The sequence below is a fragment of the Colletotrichum tamarilloi genome (assembly GCF_030869305.1).
Source record: "Colletotrichum tamarilloi strain Tom-12 chromosome Unknown Scaffold_186.1, whole genome shotgun sequence".
NCBI lineage: Eukaryota > Fungi > Ascomycota > Sordariomycetes > Glomerellales > Glomerellaceae > Colletotrichum > Colletotrichum tamarilloi.
Window position 1 is genome coordinate 16,837 of NW_026849569.1, and position 12,945 is coordinate 29,781.

At 51.4% G+C, this 12,945-nt stretch overlaps 6 protein-coding genes across 6 annotated transcripts; 2 read left to right on the plus strand and 4 right to left on the minus strand.

Moving 5' to 3' along the window:
* Positions 1 to 1,310: 1,310 nt before the first annotated feature.
* Positions 1,311 to 3,285, minus strand: CTAM01_15929 (impB/mucB/samB family protein; the record flags this gene model as incomplete). Its single annotated transcript, XM_060531922.1, has 2 exons — positions 1,311 to 3,083; positions 3,142 to 3,285. The coding sequence occupies 2 exons, from the start codon at positions 3,283 to 3,285 to the stop codon at positions 1,311 to 1,313; spliced, it is 1,917 nt and encodes a 638-aa protein (XP_060373493.1).
* A 440-nt stretch (positions 3,286 to 3,725) lies between these two features.
* On the minus strand, positions 3,726 to 5,354 carry CTAM01_15930 (feruloyl esterase B; the record flags this gene model as incomplete). Its single annotated transcript, XM_060531923.1, has 1 exon — positions 3,726 to 5,354. The coding sequence occupies one exon, from the start codon at positions 5,352 to 5,354 to the stop codon at positions 3,726 to 3,728; it is 1,629 nt and encodes a 542-aa protein (XP_060373494.1).
* Positions 5,355 to 6,159: 805 nt separating this feature from the next.
* CTAM01_15931 (uncharacterized protein) lies at positions 6,160 to 6,561 on the minus strand (the record flags this gene model as incomplete). The annotated part of the gene is made up of 2 exons (XM_060531924.1): positions 6,160 to 6,415; positions 6,476 to 6,561. 2 exons carry the CDS (start codon positions 6,559 to 6,561, stop codon positions 6,160 to 6,162), a joined length of 342 nt encoding a protein of 113 aa, XP_060373495.1.
* Positions 6,562 to 6,657: 96 nt separating this feature from the next.
* On the minus strand, positions 6,658 to 6,882 carry CTAM01_15932 (uncharacterized protein; the record flags this gene model as incomplete). The annotated part of the gene is made up of 1 exon (XM_060531925.1): positions 6,658 to 6,882. The coding sequence occupies one exon, from the start codon at positions 6,880 to 6,882 to the stop codon at positions 6,658 to 6,660; it is 225 nt and encodes a 74-aa protein (XP_060373496.1).
* Positions 6,883 to 8,408: 1,526 nt separating this feature from the next.
* Positions 8,409 to 10,067, plus strand: CTAM01_15933 (uncharacterized protein; the record flags this gene model as incomplete). The annotated part of the gene is made up of 4 exons (XM_060531926.1): positions 8,409 to 8,796; positions 8,868 to 8,957; positions 9,028 to 9,585; positions 9,637 to 10,067. 4 exons carry the CDS (start codon positions 8,409 to 8,411, stop codon positions 10,065 to 10,067), a joined length of 1,467 nt encoding a protein of 488 aa, XP_060373497.1.
* Positions 10,068 to 11,563: 1,496 nt separating this feature from the next.
* Positions 11,564 to 12,444, plus strand: CTAM01_15934 (uncharacterized protein; the record flags this gene model as incomplete). Its single annotated transcript, XM_060531927.1, has 2 exons — positions 11,564 to 11,713; positions 11,791 to 12,444. 2 exons carry the CDS (start codon positions 11,564 to 11,566, stop codon positions 12,442 to 12,444), a joined length of 804 nt encoding a protein of 267 aa, XP_060373498.1.
* Between the last annotated feature and the right edge of the window lie 501 nt (positions 12,445 to 12,945).

The window sequence follows — 12,945 nt, forward strand, 5'->3', positions numbered from 1 at the left end:
GCGGTTTTTTCTTGGGGCCCATGTCGCCTAGCGATTCAGCCAGTAGACAGTCCGTTGACCAGCGTAAGATCCGTAAGACGAAGCGTCATCGCAGATCTCTAAGCGGATCATTACCGTAGAGCCTTGGATAGTGTGAGGATCCATGAGTCGCTGAATCGGACCTGTCAAGAGAAAAACATTGCTTTATCTGAGATAACGCCGGCGCACGGTTCTCTTGATCTCGAGTTTGTCACTGCTGAACGAGAATGAGACAGTGACTGCAGACACGAATTGGTGTGATGAGTGTTAGGGCCCTGGCCAGCTGCGTGAAGTCTGGCCCATGGTCCGAATCTCACGATGTGTGCTGACTCTGTCGAGGAACGAGCGCAGGGAGACTTCATGAGACTCACAGCCAACATAGAAGCTTCTGTTTCTGATTTCTGATACCGTGCAAGTGAGAGCCATCGGCCGACCAATCCAGAAAAAGGGAGGAAATCATCTATTCTGATACAGGTGGCTGCTCTGAATCCTATCCGCGAACCTCCACACGTGGCTCTGGATCACTCTCCCTTACAACAGCCAGCCCAAAGTTCCAACGTCATGTTGCTTTTTGGTTAGGCGTCACTAATCACTTGCTTGCAACGTTGGCGCCATGATAACCCAGTTGAGAGAAGGATCCTGCAAGTGAGCCATCGTGAGAGGGCGCGGCGTTGCGCCGTTTTCTGGCCCGGTTGATTAAATTGCAACGGCATGCCTTCGGACCTACGTAAACCTCATGCGTTCAAAGAAAGAACTGTGGTGCACGATAGACGCACGGAGAAAAATATCACGGATCTTGAATGCTTATCCGCGAAGAGGCGCACAGAAAGACAGTGGATCTATCTGGAAAGCGAGATCACTCCTGTCGATCTGTGAGGAATCCAACGCATGGGTTGGAAAGTTTCATAGGACGTCTCTCGATGCCTTGCTTTATTGGATCACGAAGGCCCCAAGCGCTGAAGGCTAAAGGAGCCGTGGCGTCCCCATCGCGCGCTAGCTAGCGCGGACATGAACCTGCAGGTCCCCGGAGCGAAATGTTCGCCGGCTTTTGCCACCTCAACTTGAGAACTTTTCTGCAATTGTCGTGTTCAAGGATGCCAGTATGTGATCAAGGCGGATAGTGTGAGTAACAGAACTGCCCAGGAGGAAGAAGTGAGTCGCCGTCCGGGGTACCGAGTTTGACTCGTGGCAGACAAAGGCACGGTGGGCTGACTAGGCCTCTCCACGCCCGGCAAAGCTATTGAGATCATGTAATATTACGGGTATCATCTAGTGCGGGTTGTCATCACAGCTCATCCAAAACAAAGCTTCTTCTGCCGCGGGTCGTCACTCGGCGGTCTCGCGGGTGGTCTGCCGCGTTTCTTTTCTCCACCGACCTTGACCTTTTTTACGTCCGGCGTCGTCGACCTCGAGAGCGGCGCAGGGGGCATGTCCTCGTGCATGGCTTCGCGAATGGTCTGTCTTGAGAGGCAGAGGTCGATGTGCTCGTTGAACTGCCGTTCATCCGGCGCTTGTGGGCGATTGCAAATTGGGCAATCCCACATCTCATCGTTGACGGGTGCGTATTCCCGCACAGGATTGGGTAGAATCTCCTTGCCGTGTCTCCTAGCTGGGCTTGGGTCGCTGTCGATGTTCGTACCATCGCTCTCGATGTCAACCGCTCGGAAATCCTCATGATTGTCAAGCCCCAGAAGTGATTCTTCAGGCCACCGCTCCCAGCCGTCATCGTCAAGTTCACCGCTGGGTCCAGAGTGCACAAGCCTGGGAGCCTTCTCGGGTGATGCCAGGGCATCAGGTCTTCGTGATCTGAAACCAAAGAATGCCATCGTATCTGGCTTCTTCGTGCTGACAAGGTGGGTGCATCGTAGGCCCATTAGGCGCAGCATCATCCCCGGCATTTCCTCCTCCAACTTCGCCAAGATGGGAACGGAGAAATGATAAAGGTCGCCAGCCAGACATATTGCTCTTGGTAAGACGATTTGTCGCGTAAAGACCTCGTACGTGTGAAGCTTCACCTTGAGAACCAGCGTGCGACCCTTGACTTCTGCCCTCTTCATATCCTTCTCCAGCTCCTCCGCAGTCCACTTCAGCTTTTCTCTGAATAGCTGAGGATCAGACATATCTTTGAAAGTGCTCTCGGTACCGACACTCTTCCTCTCGTACTCCTCTGCCGGCTGAATTTTGGTGCGCCCCAGGCCAAGATAGACATTGATCAGGAATTCGTACGCCTTGTCGCCAAAAAGCGGTCGGAGGAATTGGCGATAAGGATAGATGTCTGCGCAAGTCTTGATACCAATTTCGGCCAATTGCCGCTCAAGCACACGACCAACACCATTGACTTTTCTGGGGGGAAGCTTCGCCATGAAACGCAAGATTTCGCCTCGATCATTTGGCAGAACAAACTGGCCGTTTGGCTTGTTCATGTTTGAACAGATCTTGGCAAGCTTCGCATTTGCTGCGATACCCGCTGACACTGTGATCTTGGTTCTCTCGTGGACCTCTCGCCGCATCTGCTCCACGGCTTCGGCCGGCTCGATTCCCTTATTCGTGCAGTATTCCGTAATATTCAAGTACGCCTCGTCAATACTTGCACTCTCGAATCGAGGGTCGTATTCGACTAGGATCTCGCGGACCTCGTGTGCCTTTGCAGTGTACTTTTCAAAGTTGAGCTTGAGCAGGACCAATTCGGGACATAGCTTCTTGGCGACAAACCCAGCCATCCCGCTCCGACATCCATACTTTCGCGCAACGTAATTACACGTTGTCAGAACACCGCCACCAACAGCGAAGGGGATATCTTTGAGTTCGGGCCGGTCTAGGAGTTCAACGGCAGCATAAAACGCATCGCAGTCGACATGCACGATGTATTGAGTCAGGTCTCGGGACATCTCCAACTGTGTGATGAGCTGGTCAGCGAGGCGAAGTTCTCGACTGAGGTCTTGCTTCTCGAGGTGGCGTTTCTTTTCGAGGATCTGTTCAATCTTTTTTGTCAAGGTTTTGTCGCGTTCTTCTTCACGATTGAAGAATTTTGATCCTTTCGAGGCATTGTAGATGATATCGGATACCTGGTAGGCCACTGTTAGGGAGATTGGCACCCCGCCATAGGGCAGGCTGGAGACATACCTTGGTCTGATCGACAGCATCCTGCCCAGCTTTTGTAAGAGATGGACCCAGGAGGGAGTATTTGAGTGTGTCATGCTCCGAATCCCCATGGGCATCTTCTGGCACCTCGTCGAGGGACGGCGGGCCTGTCGCCGATGCCGTCATCGTGAAATGATGGACAACGTTTTAAGAGAAGCGTATGGAGATGCCGGAGCAACGATCGGGAAATGCATGTCTCCTTAGTCAATGCCGTGTGTGTTGGTGGAGTATATTGCCGGTCCTGATAGTTTCACGTCACATGCGTGAGGATTGATGATGCCCCTCCACTCGCATGGCATTGATAGTTGCAAAGTGGCGACGCGTCGGATCTGTCTGGTTGCATTGTCAGCAAACTGGCGCGGGGTCACGTGGTGCGGATACGTCGGCTTATTCAGTTAACCACTAAATGCATTAACTGGAGTATTTCCTCCATTTTGTATCATATTAAACATTATTGCTATTATGCAGTACTCTAGCTCCTAACGCCGCTTCCGGCTGGCTACAATTGCCTGCCGCTGTCTTTTTGACCATTCTTGTTGACTCAATGCCATCAACTCACTGTTACTCTAAGTTGAGCACGTGAAACTCTCAGCCTTCGACTGATCACCACCGCTGGTGAACTTTTGGATTGACGGGTACGGGCAAACCGGCCTCTGTCTTAGGACCTCAGTAGTCGGATCAGTCGCGTTCTTCCACGTTGTTGCGATGAGCGAGTCCGGCGCGGCACCGCCGTCAACCCACTGCTGGAGCGCAAGAAGCGCATCGTGTGTCGCGTCGGAATAGCCTGGCACCGAGTAGTTGCCACCGCCGAGCAGCTGTTCTGCCTGTCCAGGTCCAGCGATGTACCAAGGCGCGTCGACGGTTGTGGTCTTGTGCTCCAGTCCTGGGAGGAAGATGAGACGGAACCAAGCGCGAACGGCCTCGACGTCGCCGCCGGACTGCGCAACAACCTTGTCGTAGTAGACCTGCGATGCCTTGGCTGGAACATCAGCATCTGACAGGCCGTGGTACATGATGATCTTGCCGCCGAGGCTGGAGAACTTGGTCAGGTTGAAGGTGTTGACGTCTAGTTCACCGGGGTTTGTTTCGTTGGCGTACGCGGGGACAGTCTCGTTGTAGCTTGACCACGCCCACTCCGCGTCATTGAAGAGGAAATACTTCATGTAGCCGACGGCCACCTCGTTCGGCTCAGAACCGTTACCGCCACCCAGCAGCGAACCCCATCCGTACTCGGAGGAGGGGCTGACGCCAGGGAAGACAGTTTCGTCGTTGACCTTGTAGTCAGCGTACAGCGCCTGAGCGACGGTGACTTGCTCAGCGGACAGACAAGCTGTCGCGTCCACACCATCTTTACCGCAGGTGAAGAGGTCATAGTTGATAGTGCAGTTGGCGGGGTCGCTGACGATGCTGTCCTCGACTCCGTCCGCTGCATCGCACTGCTTTCTAACGGCATCGCCAATCACGGTGAACTTCTCGGCTGGGATATGCTTCGCATTATCGGTGGGCAGATTGGTGATGCCAATCGCGATCCTCCAGCTTTGCAAATGGCTCTGCCACCAAGCCGGGGCACCGATCAAGAGCGCCGAGTAGTCACGAGGGTACATCTCAGCAGCCTTGAGACCCTGTCGACCGCCGTCTGACGTGCCGGAGAAGTAAGACGCAGTAGGAGCCAGACCGTAGTACTTCTCAACAACTCTCTGAGCCAGTGCGAGAGAGTTGTGCAACGCCCTGTGTCCGTAGTCGAGCTTGGCTCCATTGTTGTTCAGCGCCCAGGTGAGGTTGCTCTGGGTAGAGTTGTGACCGGCATCGGTTCCAAGTGTGACGAAGCCGTACTTGACGCCGACGGCCATGGCCGGAGCGTTGACGCCTCCCGAAAAGCCATCGTTCCCAACAGTAAGGATCTTGTTGTTCCACTCGTCTGGCAGGAACATGGCAAACTTGTACTCATTTCCTTCCGATGTCTTTGCGATGAAGCTCACGGCGCAGAGACTGGGCAAGTTCGTGACATTACCCGGGAAGGCGACGTTGCCCTCCTCGGAGAAGCCGTTGCCCGCATCGACCGACTCGACCGTTGAGATGGAGGCGTTGGCGTTGATCCAGTAGCTGATTAGCCTCGGGGTGCATGATGTTGAGTTCGTAGCAGCAACCTGCCGCAACGCGGCAAGCGCAATTGTGAGGGAAGCAGTCCACTTCATCTTTGATCTTTGGTCAAGGAATCCTTACGACGATGGAGCAACAGAGTCCTTGGCTTCCGCGGGCAAACCCCGCTATTTAAGATCCGCAACATTGGAATGAGTGATTTTGAAGATTTGTTGACCATGCTTCCATTTTGCCACATATCATCGCATCAAAAGCAGCCTCTGTTTACTTCTACACCTCTGTTTGCGGCTGGCGTCTCCGGCTCTCGGCGCTCATCTGACGATGGAAGTTGACATTCCTGCACGACCAATGAACTTGCCAGTCCTGAGACATCCTCTTTCCGCTCTCGGCTCCGTCCAATGAATGATCATGATCACTGCCCGAAATAATGCGCATCATGCCATGCGTTTTTCCGCTCGCGGCTATCTTTGCGCTAACATTAACTAGATTAAAGTTGTTGCTAGTACGAGCTACCAGAGGCCCGGATCGAGGGCATGTTCGTCAAACTGCGTCTTGCCGCAGGCAGTGAGGTGGTGGGGCTTGCTTCCTACCTGCGTCGGCTGGTTGACTGTTCAGATCACGAATCAACAAGAAGAACACGACGTATGCCTGAGGGAGGTTGGAAGAGCCATTGAATCAATGCTACGGGTTCTAAAGAGTGTAGGGGCCAGCACACGAACAACTGATCGAGCGACTTCCTGAAAACTCATTTGGGAAAGATTGCCAAGACCGTTGCGGGGAATGTCAACCGAGGAATGTAAGAGCAGCGCAGGTCCGGCGAGAATGAAGAATGAAGTCGGAAACAAGGAATCGCGAAGTAAGGTAACTCCAGAAGTATGAAGTCCACCACCAAGACTTGCCTTACCTACACGGCGCCTGTTTACCACCTTTTCTCATGCGGCAAGACTCATTGAGGTGACGCGATACATAGTCTGACCTTCCTAGTTCTTCCCCGCAGTCAGGGCACTTGTATGGTCCGTCGACTCTTACATGGTTGGTGTTTCGGTGACGAAGGAGGTCTTTCTTCTCCGCAAACTCGGCGGGGCATCGATCAGGAGTGGCTCTCGGCATGCTAAATAGACACTTGTATGGCTTTGTATGTGTTTTCATATGTTTGCTGTATCATTATTAGCTCTACTTCCATCCCAAACGCAGTACTGGGAACCCCACGACCTACTTGAGCCTGTGTTGTCTAGGGAAGCCTTTCCCACATTTGCTACATTCATACTTGGTTTCCTCCATTTTACGTTCAGCCAACATCATTGCTTCTTCGTCTTGTAACTTCCACTCTTCTGGAACCTGCGATGGTCGCACGTCGGGACAGTGACTCTCGTTCTGCGACCATCCACCCTCAGGAGTCTAATATCCTGAGGGTGCAGTTCCGGAAATGGGGACGAAGGACATGGGGTTGTGTGAATCATCGGTTGATCCACCGAACATTGGGATGCCCAAGTGATGGCCCCTATCCTGAAAAGGTAAATTCTCGGCATTCATATTGCTCCCGTCTTCGAAATGGAACCCCCCTTGGTCGACTTGTTCAAAGAGCTCATACTCATGAGGGGCTTCTTGGTCGTAATTGTTCATTGCGCCAATATCCAAGCTGACGCTGCCAAAAGTATGGACTACAACCTAGTCAGCAATGTGCCCCCCTCCATGTGCCGTTCAGACGAAATAAAGCAACCAGGAAACGAAACGAAACTCACAGCGTTGTAAGCTACTATGACCGAGTGAGACGTCCTTAGAATTCGAGGAATGCGAAATCTTTTCCCCGCCATTCAGTCCCAGTGTTGCAGCGGCCTCGCACATGAGTTCCATCGACTCCGTTGCTTACACACCTGCACTGGCTTAAAGGGGTCACTCTGAGTTCCAAAATGATCAGTTACAACTCAGAATGGACAGGGTGCGTAAAGCGCTGATTAATGTTATTGAAAAGGCTCGGCGAACGGCTCAAAATGACATAGGGCGGTACTGGGGTCTTGCTTTGTCCCGGAAGGATATGAAGGACTGAATGGGACAATTTCAAAGCAGGGCGCAAGTCTCACATGATATAGTCACAGAGTACGAATGATGAGAAATGCCCTGACGTTAGTTCTCCAATTTCCATTCACTATGAAAGGTAGCGCTGTTGATTCGATAACATGACGAACAACGTACGCCATATAGCATCAGATAACCTATTAAGTTGAGGTACTGGTAGAAAGGCGTAGTATGGTGTTGGAAATGGTGAGGATAAACTCGCCGACGCTGGCTTGGAAGCCAGGCGTAGAGATCCAATCTTACGTGTCGAATAGTACCTAAAGCCTGACGCCAACCTCAGCACACTGTTCGCGCTTCCATCGGCCAATGGTCATGTCGAAGTGTGCATTAGAGCGGTCGGCCTCGGACCTTAGCTGTTAACTAGCTTCTGGCCAAAACACCCGAAGCCAATCATAATGCCGGTGGAGTTATGGGGTTTTCGGTGAGATGCGGCTTGGGGGCAGGCAAGGCGACCTCAAGTGTGGCCGGCAGACAAGCTAAGTGGTTGGAAGACACCGCACATCCAATGTTGGTGGTCTCGTTCTGTATTTTGATACATCAAACCGGCATGTTGCATCAAGGATCAAGTGCGATTGGATGTGTCCTCGGCTGTATTGGACTCAATGCTGTCGACTTCCTCTGCCTTTCTTTAGGCAACCGAGTGTTGGCGGAGTTCTGGCGGGTTAGGCTCCCATAAACGAAAGCGCTTGGGCTTTCGTTCTCAACGATTTTGAAACTCATTTTCGCCAAACCTTTCGAAAAAAAAATCTGTGTTACGAAGTAGATTCTCCGTTGATTACCAGAACATAATACAGCCTAGGTACTGGGCTTGTCTACGATGGCAAGCAAGGAATTGATGTCGGGGGACCCAGCAGTTCCCCGTAGACAAGAACGTACGAGACTCTCCCTCATGATCCGAAACTAGTTTACTAATACCTGAATCGAAAGGAACCGTGGCGGTAGAAGGCATTGGTGTGATCACTGTCAAACTTCGAGATAGGTTGGTTTGGTTGTACGAGGCTTTGGTCCTGCTATGTGGTCTTAATGAGGCCTGTAGAAGGATGCAGAATGGACAATATCGGCATGCTGCTGAAATGGGCGTACCCGACGGCAGCTCTAGAACAATTCTGGAGTTCTTTATCAACAAAGTGGCTCAAGTCTATGATAACCGACCATTCGGGTCCACGATCACATCCCCTGCCATCATTCAGCAGCCTGACAAGGTGCAATACATCTTTTCATCCAATCAGCGGAGCTCGGAAGATGCTCAATATGCAGCCACGACCATCCAAATCCTCCTTGACAAAATGGGTTCACGGAATCGCATCGACGTTGGAGACGATGATAGGTCTCCGGTCTTTCGCGAACTTCTTCGCGACATACTCCTAATTCATAAGCAGCGAGTTACTCTGTATAAGTCGCGACTTAACCAACGACTGAATCAATGCATCGAAGAATTAAAGGCTAGGTCCTTGGACGCGGGTATGTTTCCCTTGACCAAGTCAGTGGCGTCTTTGGTGTTCAACTATTATTCAACTTGGTTGATCAAATAGTTGTTTCTCTAGGAGACCCTCTACTTGATGAGCTAGAATATCTCCAAGCTTTGACCAAGACCGAGGTGCCTTTGGATGGCAGTGAAGGGTGTAAGTCTGGTCTAGGCTTCCCTTGATGTTTGGAAGAGTAATGCTAAATCGGCCCCTTATTACAATGCAGTCGCTCGCAACGGTGAACACCTGATTTTAGCTGCAAACACCTTTCGCAAAAGTCTGATGTACGAATCGGTCATTGAAAGAGCCCGGGAAGGACGCTTCAACGAGTCCGAGCGCTGGTGTCAGCTACAGCACTTCATCGGACGGCTTTCTTCGTATCACGGTGCTATTCGGGCTATTATCATTTCCGGCCGCAGACGTCTCCACCCGGACCTGTTCGAAAATTTCGAAATAACATGGCTGCCGTCAAGTATACCCATGAAAAATCCGATGGACACACTCCAAAGCCATATGGGTATGAAAACGCAACAAAAGAGGCGTTCGGCGGACAATATTATCAGGAAAATGATGGGAAACTCGGCGGACCGTGATACGACTCTCGAACAGGCCAAAACTCTTCAGGTCTGTGGCTTGGATGAGTCCATCATGCATCAGTGTCAAAGGACGTCTTTCAAACCCATAGTTCATTGCGAAATTTTGTTATTGCATTATCTGGATCAAGAATATTGCCGAAATCGCTATCACATCCCGTTCTTCGACGACGTCAAATTTATAGGCTGCAGTGAACCTACCTGCCGGCTGTGCGAATATTACTTCGCTGCTTATAATACAGACATCCAAGTTCGTCCCGGACACAAGAATGTCTACTCAAATTGGACTATCCCGAATCTTTTTGCCAACGACTTGGCTGAAGCGAATGAGAGAGACAGCCTGCTTGACAAGGTCGTCAGCAAGATTAGAGAGGATGCACTTCGCGCTTTGAGAGAGAAAATACCCGATGGCAAAAGATTTGACTCAGACACTCACTCATCTTACCCAACACATCAGTCGCTGGAAACCAATGGTCAGCCAAACATGGATGGGCTAGCGTCCGCATTGGGAGACTTAACTCTCGTTAACCCAGCCGACATGGACGATTTTCAATCCTTATCAGAAGAAAACCGGAGCATCTTCTTAGAAGCAGAGGGAAACGAGACAGATGAAAATGATTGGGCAGGCTATGGCCATGCTGAACATTCTGGTGGCGTGCCTCTTCAGGGTTGAGGAAGGCCTCGGTTGTTTTTTACATGTATATTTCCCTGCCTTTTTTCTTTTCCCCATGCCTTACCGTTCGTTCTCTTGTGCGAGGGAATGCTATAGGTGGTAATCATGCTTGATACTCATAAATTTTCAAACATCGTCCATTCCTACTTATGCCTTTTGAAACCGCTGCCTGCTTCACATGTGAAGCATTTTCAAATATGCTGCTTGGTTTCTGTCAACAACTGAACATGCGATGCTGACGTTGGTCATATACTACACTTCTTGAGGCACGACCAGAAGCGAGTCGTCCTCTTTCGTAGCATCCGCTCAGGTTGTGCAGCCTCTTTTGCCATTGTAATTGTATGAACGGACGGGCGTGAATGGACGGGTGTGAACCCCGTTGCCCGAAGCAAGCAAGCAAATATTTGTAGTAAAAGATCAAGCCTGGAGTGAGTGCTTTTGAGCGTTATTATGCCCTGAATCGAGAGAGCGCAATGGGTTTCTTCAGATCCTTCGAAGGGCATGACTTAAAGTATTACCGTCTCAGACTCACAGAAATCCACTGGCGGGAGAGGTAGCATCAAATAAGCCTGCGTAGCTCGGTCTCGGTTCTGAGGGAGTCATATAGCGTTGAACACTGCTAATCGAACCACTCTCATCCTTACCTCTCGGAGCCGGTTTCCAATCCCTCGCTACAGCGGGTCATCCTACCAGAGAAGATCTCTGCCCATTCGGAGCCGGCTTTTCATCGACGGCCGTCGCAAGTCGGCAGCAATCTTCTCTCCGATCAAGTGATCTCAACTTCAGCCTCAAGATGTGGCACGTTCAATAAACTTCGGCAGCCCGCCCGGCTGGCCATGCTAACAATCGATGACTTAGCTAGGCTTCCCGCAACAGAAGCCAGTCTACTGATCGCATTCGCCATCACTATCTTTATTTGCTCTAAGCCGTATAAAGAAATCGCACAGACTTCCGTCTCCAAGTAACCCCTCAGACTCTCCTGCCAGTTCCCCGAATTGGTAGGCTGTCAAGGCAACTGTGACCCGCGACGGCGTTTCATCCCATCTACGACGTTGATCGGAGCTCCGTTATTCCCTCAAACGGGAGTTCCTCAAGGCCAGAACCTGACCCGGGCGTCTGGATCAGCACCAGATGGTTTGATGTGGACCTTGTTAGTATGACGGGATCTTCGCGATTGTCTACCTGCAGAGGACGGATGCCGCCGCGTCGCAAGATCTGAAGCGCTCACAGCAAGCTCTACCAGATACGTCCACTCCAACCGGCTGCCGGTGAGACCCAGATCTTTGGGACGTCGTCCGGCGTGGGAAACATCCCAACATCTTAAACGTTCGTTGCATTTTCATAAAAGACTTTGATGCCCCCTGGTGAATGTAAGCGTGAACCAAGTAACTTGTTGATCCGGTCTGGCACCTGTCCATCTCTTCTGTTTGATTCCGATCTCGTTTCACTCATTTCTCCCTCAATCTCTCTCGCTCTGGTCAGCGAAGGTCGTGAGGATGAGGGCCTTTTTTGTCGTGGGCTCATTGGTGCTCAGCACTGTGGCTGCGGCGCCAGCAAATGATGTCCAAAAGAGAGACCTCCAAACAATTCAGGGGGCGTTCGTGTCCATTTCAGTGGCATCATCGAACTTGGATACAGCCATTAGAGTAAGTTGGCTTCGAACAACAGGCTTTGAATTGTTTACACACTAATCGAGGGGTCCAATTCACTAACACGATATCAGGCTTTGACACCCGATCCCAACAGCGCTTCTGCTCTCGGCCCGGCGATGATGGGACTCGAAGGTGCACTTGCACAAGCCCGTACTGATGTTGCGCCGACCTCACCGATCGGAATCTCTGACGGCATCGCTCTTCAGAACGCCGCCGATACTTTGACGAAGAGCGTGAAGATCATGGTCATGTCAGCAATGCTCCAGCGCCAGACGCTCGACCAGATCAACATGACGCCGATGCTTCTCCAATCTTTCATGAACCAGAACATGTTGTCGGCTGCACTTGGCCAGGTCGTTCTTTCCAAACTTCCTGCGGAGGGGCTCCAAAGCGCCATGGCCGCATTTGCCGGAGCTGGTGGCTCAGTTGGAATGGGAATTGTATCGCTAGCCAACCCCCCTTTGGCGATGCCTCCCGGTATGGGTCCTCCCATGGGTGGCGCCCCTCCAGCAGCTATGCCAGCCACTGGGGCCCCTCAGACGGGTTCGCCGCAGACAGGTTCTCCAGGAAACTCCTCCCAGTCTGGCCAGAGAGGCTCCCCTCAGATGAGCTCACCTCAAACCGGATCTCAGCCCGCGGGCGGCAGTCAGGGACAGGCGGGTAGCGCAGCGAGTAGTGTGTCGGTGAGCCAGGCTCTGGAGGGCAACGTTGTGGCGCTTTCCTGAACATCGCCAACTAGCAGTTGAGCTGGTGTTAAACATCGTTCAGATCGCAACGAAATGCGTTAGAGTTTGGAAGAGAATTGATGTGGGACGAGATCAAGTATTAGGTACTGTTGCGCAATTCAGCGAAGTCACTCGTTTGGTTGTTCCTTCAAGAATTGTTTTGCACCGTGAATCCGTTGTTTAACTGTCAGAGACTCGCATAGCATAAAATAATGATCTATGAATAACACTTGATCTAACTGGACTAGCCGCTCCGCAATTCGCGTGTAACTAACGAGTTTTCACTGATGTGATCCCGAGACTTTGGCTTCGAAGCAATACTTCTCTGGAGGTAACGGAAAAACAAAGTATTGTGAGCGAAAGGCTCTCATGATGGCTTTGGAACGAAATAGACACACACACAGAGACATATTGGTGGTATGTCAATTACGTATATCCACCGCAAAAGTCTTGAGGCTTCACCAGCACTTTTTGATCCTTGTGTCAAAGATGTCGAAATAA